Raw genomic sequence first — 14,855 nt, forward strand, 5'->3', positions numbered from 1 at the left:
GTTGTGCCAAAAATTCTAATACTGACAAATAATTTAAGAAAAACCGTCACAGATAATGTAATGTTGGACCAAACATTAAAGCTGGAAATGTATGCCGAGTTGTTTGGCATACATTTCTAATGAGCATTAAGGAGACTAAGGGGATGATAGCTCACTAAGTTAATAGCTGAGATCTGGGAACATGGAAACATTGCTAAAAATAGGTCAGACAGATCAAGATACACGAGCAGTCAAACAATGAAACAGGTCGGAGACCAAGGAATAGTAGATCCTTGACATCTGCAGTACAACAGTACTACATTACTAGTTTTACAAATATCATTGGTCATGATGAATAATAAGTTCATCATTATTACCTTTTTGCATTTATCAGGGATGCACAGCACAGAACATGTGTAGAGCTTTGATTTATGACATTTACAAAGGACTCCACTAGTCATAGATCTTCACAGCAGAAAAAAAGCACATGATTCATAATCCACATTTCTTCTCCATTAAACTCTGTCAGTTTAATTGAATTACTTAATTATTATTATTTTTCTATTGAGCCAATATCAGGTAAACTAACATCAAATTGTGTTGTACTGGTACTTACTGTGTGCAATGACAATAAGGTTGAATATAATCTGAATCTAATGTAATTGTTTCATTATAATTAATCACTGAAACAAAACAAAAAGCGGCATATTCCATCCTCTATAATTTTGTACTGTAAGTGATGTAAATGCTCTGTGTTTGTGTTGCTGTGTGTCAGCTCAGAGGCTGGAGGTGTATGAGGCAGAGAAGAACAAGGCGGCTGGTCGCTCTGCGACTCTGAAGTCGGGCTGCAGTGGTAAATCTCTGAGCTGTCGCTCCCTCAGCTGCAACCACAGCTCTGTGTCTCTGCACACGCTCACTGCTGAGTCAGATGAGGAGGAGGACCATCTGTCCAATCACATCCAGCCCAGAACCAGTGCCTTCTGTAGTCGCGAGGTCAGACTCACACACTCACAAACACCATAGACACATTATTTGTGTACTAGCCTATTTGGTTCACATGCAGAATTGAGAATTTGTTGCAATTTTGCTGAAGAAATCAGATTACGCAGTTGAACAATGTATTTACATGCACTGTAGTAACCTGTTACTGTAAAATACATGCAGCAAGTCACAAATCAGATTTCTACCCTAACCCCAACTTAAGGGCATGTAAACATATTTAGTGAGCTCTGCTGTCCTTCTGAATTATTTTTTATTTTTTTCCCCTGGATGGGCACTTGAAATTTTCCTGAAATTCACAATTTGTTCATGCTTTAGCCATAATGGATACGCTCCTGTCTCTCCTGTGTCTACCTGTTCAGGCAAAGGAGGTGGTACCAGACCCTGAGCTGGTGAGGAAGTTGAATTGGCTTTGCTCTTCTGTGCTGCCTCTGAGTGATGGCTCGTCTGGGACTCCATCCAGCCTGGAGCTCATCTACATCACTGACTTCTTCCTGGCTCTGGCCATCTGTAACAGTGTGGTGGTTTCCTCACCCAGCCAGCCTCGACATGTGGTGAGTAGATGAAATCTGCCTCTGTCCTCTCTCCTTTTGTCGCTTTCAGCAGGTACTTCTGCCTCCGGAGCTGTAGAGTCTGGATCTATGATTGCATGGCCACCTACTACCCCATGTTCCCGCTCAACACCCGCTGCTACAATTATTATTATTAATCCTTTTTTTAATTATTATTATTATTATTATTATTATTATTATTATTATTATTACCTTTTCTATGATATATTAACGATATTATTATTATTATTTTATTAATGTTAATATTACCACTACCATTACATAATTAATATTGATGATAAAAATCTGATTCTGCTCGAGGTTTCTGCTCTTAAAAGGAAGTTTTTCCTTGCCACTGTCGCCAAGTGCTTGCTCATGGTGGGAATTGTTGGGTCTCTGTAAATAATATTATAAAGAGTATGGTCTAGACTTGCTCTATAAGAAAAGTGCAATGAGATAACTTCTGTTATGAATTGGCACTATATAAATAAAATTTAACTGAATCTGCAAAGCATGTTACTTCAAAGACTTGTAACTCCAAAACGATATTTTCACATCTAAAATCAAGACTATATTTGTCCTTGTACATTGTTTGAATTGATTTACTGGGTTGGAGATATTTGTTTCCATCCATGATTTACTGACTTTAAGGACTGGTGGTATGTGTCTGTTAAAATTAAGCTTCACATGTGGTTTATGCAACGCAATGAGACTGTAAGAAGTTGGCTTAACTGTATTGAGTCTGTAAATGCTCAAGTTCAATGTGACGTGGTGTCACAGTTAGCTGATTATCAGGAGTCACCTAATTATTAGTTACAATATATACCTAGTTATTTTAAACTGTATTTGGCTGATTAATTTTCACATTGTAAAGTTGCAACCAATGATGGGTTGAAAATGTGAAATGAAGAAATGCTGGAAGCCCCTTGTTTGGAGAGAATGAAGATTTTATTGATGCTTTAGATGTACATAAGACAAACTGCAGATGAACAAATGCACACACACACACAAACTGCAGATACTGTATGCAGTGAGTTTCAAGCTCAGTGCTCCACCTCTGATTTCTTTTTTCCATTTTGGAATCCTTATCATGGTCCTTTAATATTGAGTATCTAGTTATGTTTTCTGGGGCTGCCACTAATGACTATTTGTCTATAAATTAATCTGGCAACTATTTTACTCATCAATTGATTAATCTAAACTATTAATTTTCTTCCAAAAAGTCAAATTGACCATTTAATTCAAAACTGTAGGTTTAAACTGGCAACTCCAACATGATAAAAATAAACACACACACTGGCACCGTCAATCAATGTAAAATAAGCCCAGATTCTAAGCTAAACATTTTCTCAAACACTTGTTCTGGTGTCTGGTGGAGGTAACAGTTAGTGGTAACATGTCAGTAGGAGGTACTGCAACGGTATTGTCAAAAATCTGTATCCATCTTTTCTTTTGATAGGCTGACTTCTCCACCTAAGCCCATGAACATTTTACCATATCACAAATGCCATTTAATTTTCAGAAATGTTCTCTTCTTCTCCATTTCTCTTCCCTGCAGGTGCGTGAAACACAAACACCTCTCAAGTCCCTGGAGGAAATCAAGTTGATATTCCAGCGCTTGAGCGTCTCTCCTTTCTCAGCCCTCTCCTCTCCGCCAATCAAAGGCAGCCCTCACAACTTCACCAGCAGGCTGTTTGCCCGGGGGAAGACCAGCTCCTTCACCTTCTCTACATCCCCCAACAGCACCACGGATGGGTCAGAACCAGGCCAAGAAAGCAACCTGGAAACCTCCAACCAGAGGCGTAAACTGGACTTATCTTCTAGAGTGGAAGGAGGAGATGCAAGACAGTTGGACTCAGAGACAGAGGATGATATCAAGGATACAAAGACAAACCCTCACGGGGCTAGGCAGGATGTTGAGGACCAGACCAGAGAAGTGGACTCTGAGAGTGACACTGATGATGAACGGCTGTATGAGGCAGAGAGTCCAGACGAGGCAGCTCTGGTCCACGCAGCCCAGGCGTACCGCTGCACCCTGCGGGGACGTTCTGCAGAGAGCCTGCTGGTGGATCTGCCAGGAATCGGCTCTCTGGCTGTCCAGCTGCTCCACATCCTACCCTTTGACTCTAACAGGAAGAGGATGTCAGTGGTGGTCCGCCACCCACTCTCAGGACAGGTGGTGGTTTACACCAAGGGAGCTGACTCTGTCATCATGGACCTGACTAAGACACCTAAAGGTAATTAAAAGATCACGAAGACAATACATAATGATAATATTAAGAGCAATATTTATCTGTATCACTGTCGTGTCCTGTTACATTCAGGTGCAGAGCAGGCTCAGGAGCTCTACAGTCACATCAGAGAACAAACTCAAAAACATTTAGACAGCTATGCTAGAGATGGCCTCCGCACACTCTGCATCGCTAAAAAGGTAATGCTTCAAGAAGGTAAAACAAAATAGCTTTGTACATTATTATCAAAAATATCAATTTTCTTCCACATTTTCATCACACATTATTGAATAAAATCATGAAGTCCTGTGGCTCTAAACAAAAGTAAAGCTCATTAAAGCAACTCCACCCAGCCCTCACCACCTCCAAATCTGTCTTTTGAGTTTGAAACACTAGCCAAAAAGTTGAATTATAAATCTAACCTGAAAGTAACAAGTTCAAGTTCGGGGGAGATATGAAAAACATTTAGCATTTCTAATCCTACAGTACAATGAATGAGAAATAGAAATCATATAAAATTAAGTGTGCAAGCAGCATGAATGGGCCTTCCTGTTTCATGGCAAAACGTGCATATAATCCACCTTGCCAAACTCAAACAGTTATGCAATTGAGCATTGTGAAGGTCCTAAAATTTCACTGACCAAATATGATTTGGGTAATCTGCTAGGAGGAGCGCCAGTAAATGGCCAAAAATTACCACTGATTTCAAAATGGCCGACTTACTGCTGGGTGTAGGGCATGGCACCAAGATGTTTTTTGTAAGGCAGGAGATGAGCTTGTGTAACTTAGTGAACTCACTGCTCGCACACATCTCCCAGCTGAAACTACGAGGGGGAGGCTTGAGCTATACTCTTGAGGTACAAAATGGTATTACGAGACAGGACAGGCCAGGGCTAGCTGGTTAGCATGCTAACGTCAGTAGATATCTCTGCAACACAATACATAGATGTCTTTGACATAACGTCAAAACTGTTATTTCTTCACATTTTGTTGATAGTTTAAAACAATCAAAAATTAACTAAAATTAACATTCTTACACATTGCACCTTTAATGAAAGCCAATGGGAAATATGTCCCGTATGATGAGCACTGAAGAACATTCACTTTTGTGAATATCGGAGCAACTTTATCCCAAGGCCTGCCACACATTAGGGGGCGCTACAGAAGCCATTAAACACGCATGAACCCAATCATGTATATTCTTGCAATGTTTACGGGTTCTGATAATGTGTGCCAAGTTTCGTGAGTTTTCGCCGTATACCAAGGGCGTCAAAAATACATTTGAAGGTTAAAAGTAATGAGTGGGCGCTTTACAGCCGACATGCCACGCCCAAGCCCAATTACGATATCAAATCAAAATTTTTTACTTGTTTGAAAATGGGTGCAAAGTTTTGTGAGTTTTTGAGCATCCTAAAGGCCTCAAATGTATATAGAAAGTTAAAATGGATGACTTTCTGTTGGGCAAACTCTCATACATGTTTTTAAAATATGTTCAGAATGATGAGAGCAATGATCCCACCAAATTCCATGAACATCAAATCAACTTTATCTCAGCCCATGCGTGCATTTGGGGGTGCTATAGAGCCCGCTGGCCACGCCCAAGCCCAATCACTGCAGAACTGCAATTTTCGCCAGTTCTGACATGTGTGCCAGTTTTCGTGAGCTTTCAAGCATCCCAAGCCACTCAAAATCAATCTCTACAAAACAATAGGTTCCTTGCACCTATGGAGCTGTGTGTGTTACTCAGTGACTGTGTGTTCTGTGTCTGGAGCAGGTTCTGGAAGAGGAGGAGTATGAGGTGTGGCTGAAGAGACAGCTGCTGGCAGAGCGCAGCATAGAGAACAGAGAAGAGCTGTTGCTGGAGTCAGCTCAGAGACTGGAGACCAACCTCACCCTGCTGGGTAGGAGAGCCGCTCACTGTAGCTAACACATGGACCAGTCATATACCAGAGCTGGAAGCAGTAGTACTTTAAGTGCTTTGTCTCTGTATCTGTGTGTCTAGGTACCACAGGGATTGTAGACAGACTTCAGGAGGAAGTCCCAGAGACCATTGAAGCTCTTCAGAGAGCTGGGATCAAAGTCTGGGTCCTCACTGGAGATAAAAAGGAGACAGCCATCAACATCGCCCACTCCTGCAAACTCCTCCGTCCCAATGACCAGCTGCTGACAGCCAATTGTGGAAGCAAGGTTGGGCTTTTTTGGAAAAGTTGACAGGTTTATCTAAAGCTGTTGTTTTGGTTTTGCAATGCCTTTCTACCTCTCTTCCTCTCAGCTTGTTTATCCAGAACCATGGCTATTGTTTATTTGGTCAATTGTCATCTACTGCCCTCATTCTGCAAGTGCTAAACACTGAATTATAAGTCGTGGACATGGTTGGCTCACAGTATTTTAGCAATGTAGGTTGCTTGTCGTAGTTGCTGTTCTGATACATATAGTAGCTGTCAAAATGTGTTTAGCCTACTTGTAACTATTTTTGCCACAAAAATCATGTTGCATAGTTGCAAGTTTACAGCATGTGCAAACTAAATTTTCTCCTGCTGGTGGTAGGGCAGAATAATAACGACTGCTGTGTGTCAGTCTGTCAGCCCATTCAACACTCTGGTCCAAAACTATTCTTAAAGGAGTAGTAGGCTTAAAAATTTAATGCAAATAAAACTACAAATGTAATAAAATATTTAAATATGAAATATCTTGTATGTGCAACATATGCCTGATATTTATGCCTGATGGTGCTGTTAGAGGGACGGTCAAGGTCACAAAACAATTATGGCTCATTCTCTGGGAAGAATTAATGTCCACATCTAATTTCATGGAAATTGGGCCGTTATTTTATGAGATACCTTGTCATAGACCAAATTGTTAGTCAAGGAGAAATCACACAAAAAATAATAATTGTGTGCATTGCATAATTATTGTGATAAATGCAGCAAAATAAATGTACTGTAACTCTACGTGACAGTACTTCTTCTCCATTAGGATACATGTGCAGCTTTACTTGAGGAGCTCAAACTGGAAGTGCTACGTGGTGAAGACAGTTTGACTGAACTGAGTGCAGCAGGGAATCATGGGGAATCCTCCTCAGGCAGTGTAGCCGGCTTCATTCTGGTCATAGATGGTGGCACGCTGGACTGGGCCCTGCAGGAGGAGCTGAAGAGTGACTTCCTTGAACTGAGCCGTAGATGCAAGGCAGTCATCTGCTGCCGGTCCACTCCTCTGCAGAAGAGCCAGGTGGTCCGGCTGATCCGGGACCAGCTTGGCGTCATGACCCTGGCTGTGGGTAAGGACTCAGCCTGTAGGAAAACTGCTTGGAAGTTTCTTTGTTAATGAATAATTAGAAAGAATTTGAAGTGTATATTTTTATCCTGTGTGTATCTTTATATCTTGACATTTAATTTCCTAAAACTAAATTTCAGGTCTAAGAATGAGCTGCATGGCATAAAAGCAGCAGTTATTGTTAGACTTCTTAATAACTGTTCAACAAAACAAAAAAATTAGATAAAATACTGACTGTAGGGGTGGGCGATATGGATAAAATCTTCTATGATACATGTGATATGCTTTGTACATATCTAAACATGGAGGGCAATGAAAAGTTGTTTTTGTTCATTAAGGTGATGGAGCCAATGATGTGAGCATGATTCAGATGGCTGATGTGGGCATCGGTATATCTGGTCAGGAGGGCATGCAGGTAATGACAACTAGACTCATCCTGACAGAACACCTACCAAAATGATATAGCTCTTTATAAATCATATGAAGGTAGCTTTTGTCAGTACATGTCTTATTCAGCTACCATGGTTGAGACAGTCACAGAGCACGGATTCATGTTTTTTTTTTTGTAGGCTGCAAATTGTGGACTAATATATACCTTGTTTATGTAAACTCTCTACACTTCTCTAAAACTGCCAGAGCGAGTATGCTACTTAAAGTTGGGAGGAAGTTTGTGGTCATATTAGCATCTATGTGTACATTAGCATTTGTGTGATACTATAGTAGCCAGAATCATTATGGTTTCACTTGCCAAAAGGAACTAACAGAGGTAGACACCGTTTTTATTTATTGTTTTTGTTGTTTGTTTGTTTCCTTTTTTTCCTTTTTAATTATTAGCACCTTTTGTGCGTGAAGCAGTCTGAATATAGCCATGCCTTCTATTTCTAAATATTTCCCCTTGTGGTAATATTTTTGCCACTGTGTATCGTTCCCCAGGCTGTGATGTCCAGTGACTTTGCCATCTCCAGGTTTAAACACCTCAGTAAGCTGCTGCTGGTCCATGGTCACTGGTGTTACTCTCGTCTTGCAAACATGATCCTCTACTTCATCTATAAGAATGTGGTGAGAGTTCTTTACCAACTCTACTTAGTCTCTGTATGTATGTATAAAATGTTATTTAAGTACCTAGTTAAGACAGTGGTTTTGACACTCACATTAGGTCTCCAATATTGAAAAGTTGCACAAACACCCCCAAAGATACCCTAAAACTAATTGATCTAATTCTCAAAAATGCTTACTTTGGACAAGACTAGGCCAAGTATTTTGCTCACATGATTTTTCCTGCCACCCGACTTCTTACTCCTATGATCTCTATCTCATGATTGTACCTGTTTTGCTGGATATTTGTTCTGTAAGTAGTTGTTATGACTAAACACTTGCTCTTATAGTCTAATGAATGTGATTTTTAGTTTTATTATTCACTTAATCTGACATACCTTAAAACTGATATTGTACAGTTGGACACAGATTGCGACCAAGATTTTATTAGACCCATCTCATACAGTGTGAGATGAATCTGCAAGATTGCTGTTATTGCTCAGTGTCTAGGGGCCTTAAGGCCCTTCCCCTAGTAGTTGGAAAACCAAAAAATAAGCTACATATACTAAGAAAACAAACTATATTAACAATATATTCATACACATATGTGCATCCTCAACTGTGTACATACTATGTTTACTGCAGTTAGAGTATCAGCAACTGCTAATTTACATAATTATTTTATTACATTTTAGATCATGTACAAACATTAATCTCAAGCAAAATTTTGTACTTGATTTAGCTACTTGCTACTCTGCAATCCCTGGTTGACACTACAAAATACAATTAAGATAAAAAACAAAAAATAATCAAGATGTTCCTCACTGAATGATGAATCCTCACTGCTGCAGTGTCTGGTTGTCTGTCTGTGTCTGCAGATGTATGTGAATCTGCTGTTCTGGTATCAGTTCTTCTGTGGTTTCTCTGGGAGCGTCATGACCAACTCCTGGGTGCTCATCTTCTTCAACTTGCTCTTCACCTCCATTCCTCCTCTCATCTATGGTGTCCTGGACCAAGACATGCCTGCAGACACTCTAATGGAGCTGCCTGAGCTCTACCAGGCTGGACAGACCTCCAAGGTGACTCCACACATACAAGACACCACACACAAACCTGCCTTTTCAAAACCTGCAATTGCAGCTGCTGTTGTTCAGTATTTTGATTTATTTATACATTTTCTATGTCAAACATTTCCTACAATAATTCGGTGTTCCTAAGAAATTGTATTTTTGTGGAATGGGAAAGCTTTTGAAATGGGACCACAAGGCATCAAAACTTATCTCTGAGACCCAGAATGATATTAATGACATCATCATGGCTCACCAGCTTCAGTTTACACTTAAACTAAACACTTAAATACTGAATATGTATTCAAAATAATCAGTCAGTTCATAATCTCTGAGGCAGATATTTTCTTTTTTTAATATTTTAAGATAATGAATTTATGCCACTCATATGTTATGCCTTGACAGATACTACTGTATGGTAAAATAGAAATTTGTGACAAATAATGTATTATTTAGCCTTATTAATGACTATTTATTTAATTGGAACTCACAATGAGTTCCCAAGTCAGGATTTAGGATTCATTACAGAACTGTTATATTGGCTTGCGATAGATTGTACTATACCAGACTAAAACAGGCAATGTTCTGACCCCACCAGGTCTTCATCAGGCAAATGGCTAGCATGACTAAAGGGCCAAGTATAAGATATTGGCACAAAATTGATTTCAACATGCAGATGTCATGGTAAACTGATCAAACAAAAAGATTTCTATAAGATCCTTAAGATACATTGTCAAAAATGTGAATGGTTGCAAAAGATTCAAGGAAATCAATCATTACACAATGATTATATTGGGATATTAGACAGCTCCAGTTTTGTCTTCATATGTGGACAACAAATGAAACATGGACCTCATCCATTTGAGCAAGCCCGGAAAGCATGCATGAAGTCAGTGGTACTAAAGTCTGACTGATGTCAAGCCTGTTGACACAGTGTTTAGAAGGACTAACAGATTAATTCTGTTTCTCTGCAGGTCTATGCTCCCTACATGTTCTGGATCACAGTCCTGGATGCTTTCTACCAAAGTTTTGTCTGCTTCTTTGTGCCTTACTTTGTGAGTACACTGTGTCAAATCATTCTATTCTGTCTAATAGTTCCTTCATCACTGTTTTATTCCATTGCTTCACTTCACATGTGTGGCTAATTTAGCTGCCTGTCAAAATCTATGTGTGCTCTACTACTGTTGTGTACTGTTTCTCAACCAACACTGGTATAAATGTTTTTTCTATAACCTCCAGCTGACAGTCTTATAGCTGATCAGAAGGCATCACATTTAATATCACATAGTAATAAACACTGCTCATACAGTTCTGGTCCCATTCCACTGTATGACTGTTGTGATGTTTGTCTCAGGCATTTGCAGGATCAGACGTTGGGGAGCTGTCCTTTGGCTCTCCGATCAACGTCTCAGCTCTCCTCATCATACTGCTGCACCAAGTTATCGAGAGTCACACTCTGGTCAGACACACTGTTGCACTAAAAGCAGTTAGAAATCACTTCTTTTCAAACTGGATTTTGTCTCAATTGTTGACATTGGAATTGAAGTGTGTAGTGTGAAGACATTTTTCGAGTCCAGACAAGAGCTGACATTAAGATTGTGTCTCCAGTTTTCTGGGGTCTCTAATCCTCTGTGTTGTTTTGCAGACGTGGATTCATGTGCTGGTGTTGGTTCTCAGTGGTGGTTTCTACTTTGGCTTTGTGCTGCTCTTCGGTTTGTTCTGTGTGACCTGCAGCCCCCCCACCAACCCTCTGGGGGTGGAAACATTCCAGATGTCCCAGCCTCTCTTCTATGTCATATGTGCTCTCACCACTGTGATGGCTCTGTTACCCAGGTACAGACACCCACCCTCAAATATCCTACAGTTAATGCACACACAACACATATAGAACCATATACATAAATATAAATACATATAAGTTGTGTCCCATTTCATTGCAGCCGACTTTGAAGTATTTCAAGACTGAATATTTCACATGAAGTCGCCAAGGCAGTTTCATTCCAAAAAATCTACTTAATGCAGCTGAGCTCAGCTGCTTTCTTTTTCTAAAATTGGGAGGACACAACCGGTGTATCCTTTGTAGCCTATGCAAGTCCAATGCATGCTTGTCACTTGTGGCAGATGCTAGGAGCACCAGGGTACTGTAGGGGTATAAAACAGCCTTGGGAAATAAATACACAAAAAACAAATAACTGAACAAACAAATGGAAAAAAAATTTTTAAAAAAACCCAATGCAGTGTTACATTGAGATTGTATATGCAAAAGCTCCCCCCATGTTGTCAGTGGATGAAGTCACTTGCATCTCTGGATGCTAAGATCAACTCGTGTCTCTAATGCAAGCACAAAGAGCAATTTTCTTGGTGTTAGTTTGGCAAGATGCACTCTTAGACCTCACCAAAATCACAGAAAAAGTGTGTAGAATTTGCCAGTGTGTAGAATTTAGTGGCATCTAGCAGTGAAACTGCAGTTTGCACCCATTTGAATACCACTTGCATCACCCTCCCCTTCCAAGCATGTAGGAGAAACTACAGTGGCTGCGAAACTTGTGAAAAATGTCCTATCTAGAGCCAGCATTTGGTTGTTTGTTCTGGACTACTGTAGAAACATGGTGGTGCAACATGGCAACCTCCGTGGAAGGGAACCCGCTCCCTATGTAGATAAACATGGCTTATTCTAAAAGTAATGAAAACACAACAATACTTATTTTCAGGTGAGTATACACTAATTAAAACATACATACATTCTATTTCAATTTCTATCCATTTCTGGCAATATCCTAATCCTATTCCTCCTAAATGTTACACACTGAACCATTGTATGTAGAGTTTTGCCTCTTTCACATTCATTTTTAATTTAGTGCAGATTTAAATGCACAGCAATATACAAGTTCTAATGTTTTAAAAGCGTAGTGTGTACTGTGTTGGACTAATGGCTCACTCATACATACATGAGGGATATCTAAGGTTATGTAGTTACTGGACTGTGTACTGTAGTTACAAGATTTAAGAGATGTGAGGTAGTATGGAAGCTTTAAGAGTAGAGCTTTATAGATGAATAAGATGAAATTATTATTTCTTCTTGACTGTAAGCAAGTCCCTTCAACCATATGATACAGAACAATAATTCATACGAAATTTGTCTGTGATACATAGGATTTAACTGCTGAAGTGTTGATGAGGCAGCATGATATTAAAGAATATCTCCATAGTCAAGGACAGACATAAAGGTTGACTGCACAATAGTTTTACGGTTGGAGGAAGACAGATCCTTTAATTCTATACAAGAAACCTTTTTAAATTTTGAGACAAATGTTGAATGTGAATCTGTTAGGTTCAGTTCAGGAGGTGTACCCAAGTGCAGACAATACACACGGAGATGGTGGAATGAAAAAAAAGAGAGACAAAAAAAATAGATTACTTTACTTACCTACTATGGACAGAAGACAAAACAGTTGAGGGTGGCTGAGAAATTCAGGCAAATGTCCAACAAAGAGCAATCCATTGAGAAGTCCAACAAAGGTAATCCACAGGGAGCACACAGAGGCACAGGAAAAATGCAGGACCGAGGATCAAACGCAGAACTGGTGGGGACAAAAAGGGCCAAGCAGAAGATCTCAGGCGGACGGCCTGAGGGCTGGGAACCTGGAAATGGATGAGGTCTATGTTTCATTTGTTGTCCACATATGAAGACAAAACAAAATACACTGGAGCTGTCTAATATCCCAATATAATCATTGTGTAATGATTGATTTCCTTGAACCTTTTGCAACCATTCACATTTTTGACAATGTATCTTGAGGATCTTATAGAAATCTTTTTGTTTGATCAGTTGACCATGACATCTGCATGTTGAAATCAATTTTGTGCCAATATCTTATACTTGGCCCTTTAGTCATGCTAGCCATTTGCCTGATGAAGACCTGGTGGGGTCAGAACATTGCCTGTCTTAGTCTGGTATAGTACAATCTATCGCAAGCCAATATAACAGTTCTGCAATGAATCCTAAATCCTGACTTGGGAACTCAGTGTGAGTTCCAATTAAATAAATAGTCATTAATAAGACTAAATAATACATTAGTTAGCACTTACTTCTGTTTTACCATACAGTAGTATCTGTCAAGGCATAACATATGAGTGGCATAAATTCATTATCTTAAAAAAATAAAAAAAAAAAAAAAAAATCTGCCTCAGAGATTATGATCTGACTGATTATTTTAAATACATATTCAGTATTTAAGTGTTAGGGTCTCAGAGTTAGAGAGAGTAGAGCAAGTCAGGCGGACGGGCTGAGGGCTCGGAACCTCAGGCAGACAGCCCGAGGGCTGGACAGGTGAGGGGCAGGGAACCCAGGCAGGCCAAACCCTTCTGGAGGCCGGCGCAGTGGGCTGCAGTTCAGGGGATTGCTGCAGCTCAGCAGGGACAGGAGGTTGTGGCCCAGCAGGACCTCCGTGGCGTAGGAACTGGTGTCAGCCAAGCTGCCGACTGGAGACCAGGCAGAACCGATGGCGGCTATGAGGCGCTGGTTAGCCGAGTATCTGGAGTGCTGGGGACGAGCAGCTGGGCAGCGGTGAGGAAAGATATCAGCGGGAGCCATGCTTCCTTCTGGGGGGGTTTTCCAGAAGGTGCCAAGATAGGAATGGGCCAGGGTGCAGGCTGAAGACTAGCAGGCCAGGAATCCAATACAACTTAATACACTTAGGTAGGGGAGACAACGAGACACAGGTGCAACTAATTAGGGCAGGACAAACAATCAAAACTGGAGGGAAAGGCAAACAAAGACAGGAAGTAAAACAACAAGACACACTAGAAAGGAGAACACTTCAAAATTAAACAAGAAATAACAGGACAAAAACCCCAATCTGTGACAGAATCTTGAATGATTGAATGAAATTCCTAAGTATTTGTAGGACACGACAAGAGTAATATGGGTGCCATTTAATGTTTTAATGGCAGGATAGTTAGAGTCACTGGTGAAGGTGGAGAATACCATGTACTTGGTCTTTTCTGCATTTAAAACTAGTCTGTGATTAAAGAGTGTTACTTGGAAAGCATAAAAGGCAGACTGAAGACGAGTCAGGGCCTAGGCTGGGGTGGAGCCTGGAGCATATAAAATAATATCTGCAACACTGAAGTATTGATTTGGAAGTATTATGGTATTTATGAATAACAAACAGCAGTGGACCAAGGATAGACACCTGTGGCAACCCATTTCTGATGGTAAGATGGCTTGTCTGAGTGCCATCAGCAACAACATTCTGAGTTTCTCAGTAAGGTAGGAGTGGAGCCAATTAAGCTGGCTACAGATTGTAGTTTGTGGAGTAGGATTTTGTGCTCAGCGGTATCAAATGCTTTAGAAAGGTCAATGAAGAGGGCAGCACAAAAATGTTTTTTTTTTTTTTATGAAGGAGACATCAGTGACTGAAACTGCAACTGTTATTTTGCTGTGGGTGAAAACCAGACTGCTGAGGCTGTAGTAAGTTAAGTGAGTCAATAAAAGAACGTAGCTGTAAATTGATCAATGATTCTAGGATTTTTGCTAAGAAGGGAAATTTGTATATAGGGGGCGGTAGTTGTTGAGATATAATGCCCTTACACTTTTGTGTGTGGTATTACTGAGGCACTTTTCCACGAAGCTGGAATCATGCCTGTTTAATTCAGTTCACTTCAATTTAATTTATATAGTGCCAATTCATAACAGAAGTTATCTCATTGCACTTTTC

General features: G+C 40.1%; 1 protein-coding gene across 3 annotated transcripts in view; it reads left to right on the plus strand.

Moving 5' to 3' along the window:
- Nucleotides 1-14,855, plus strand: part of atp10d (ATPase phospholipid transporting 10D) — a 93,393-nt gene that overhangs the window by 71,370 nt on the left and 7,168 nt on the right. For all 3 annotated transcript variants that reach the window (XM_044166372.1, XM_044166370.1, XM_044166371.1), the window contains 13 exons: nucleotides 755-972; nucleotides 1,341-1,532; nucleotides 3,088-3,766; nucleotides 3,854-3,960; nucleotides 5,535-5,661; nucleotides 5,763-5,947; nucleotides 6,737-7,037; nucleotides 7,372-7,448; nucleotides 7,967-8,092; nucleotides 8,947-9,147; nucleotides 10,110-10,190; nucleotides 10,490-10,594; nucleotides 10,781-10,968. In XM_044166372.1, coding sequence (XP_044022307.1) covers nucleotides 755-972; nucleotides 1,341-1,532; nucleotides 3,088-3,766; nucleotides 3,854-3,960; nucleotides 5,535-5,661; nucleotides 5,763-5,947; nucleotides 6,737-7,037; nucleotides 7,372-7,448; nucleotides 7,967-8,092; nucleotides 8,947-9,147; nucleotides 10,110-10,190; nucleotides 10,490-10,594; nucleotides 10,781-10,968 — 2,587 coding nt within the window. The remainder of the gene's footprint in view (nucleotides 1-754; nucleotides 973-1,340; nucleotides 1,533-3,087; nucleotides 3,767-3,853; nucleotides 3,961-5,534; nucleotides 5,662-5,762; nucleotides 5,948-6,736; nucleotides 7,038-7,371; nucleotides 7,449-7,966; nucleotides 8,093-8,946; nucleotides 9,148-10,109; nucleotides 10,191-10,489; nucleotides 10,595-10,780; nucleotides 10,969-14,855) is intronic.

Source organism: Siniperca chuatsi, linkage group LG15, assembly GCF_020085105.1.
Source record: "Siniperca chuatsi isolate FFG_IHB_CAS linkage group LG15, ASM2008510v1, whole genome shotgun sequence".
Taxonomy (NCBI): domain Eukaryota; kingdom Metazoa; phylum Chordata; class Actinopteri; order Centrarchiformes; family Sinipercidae; genus Siniperca; species Siniperca chuatsi.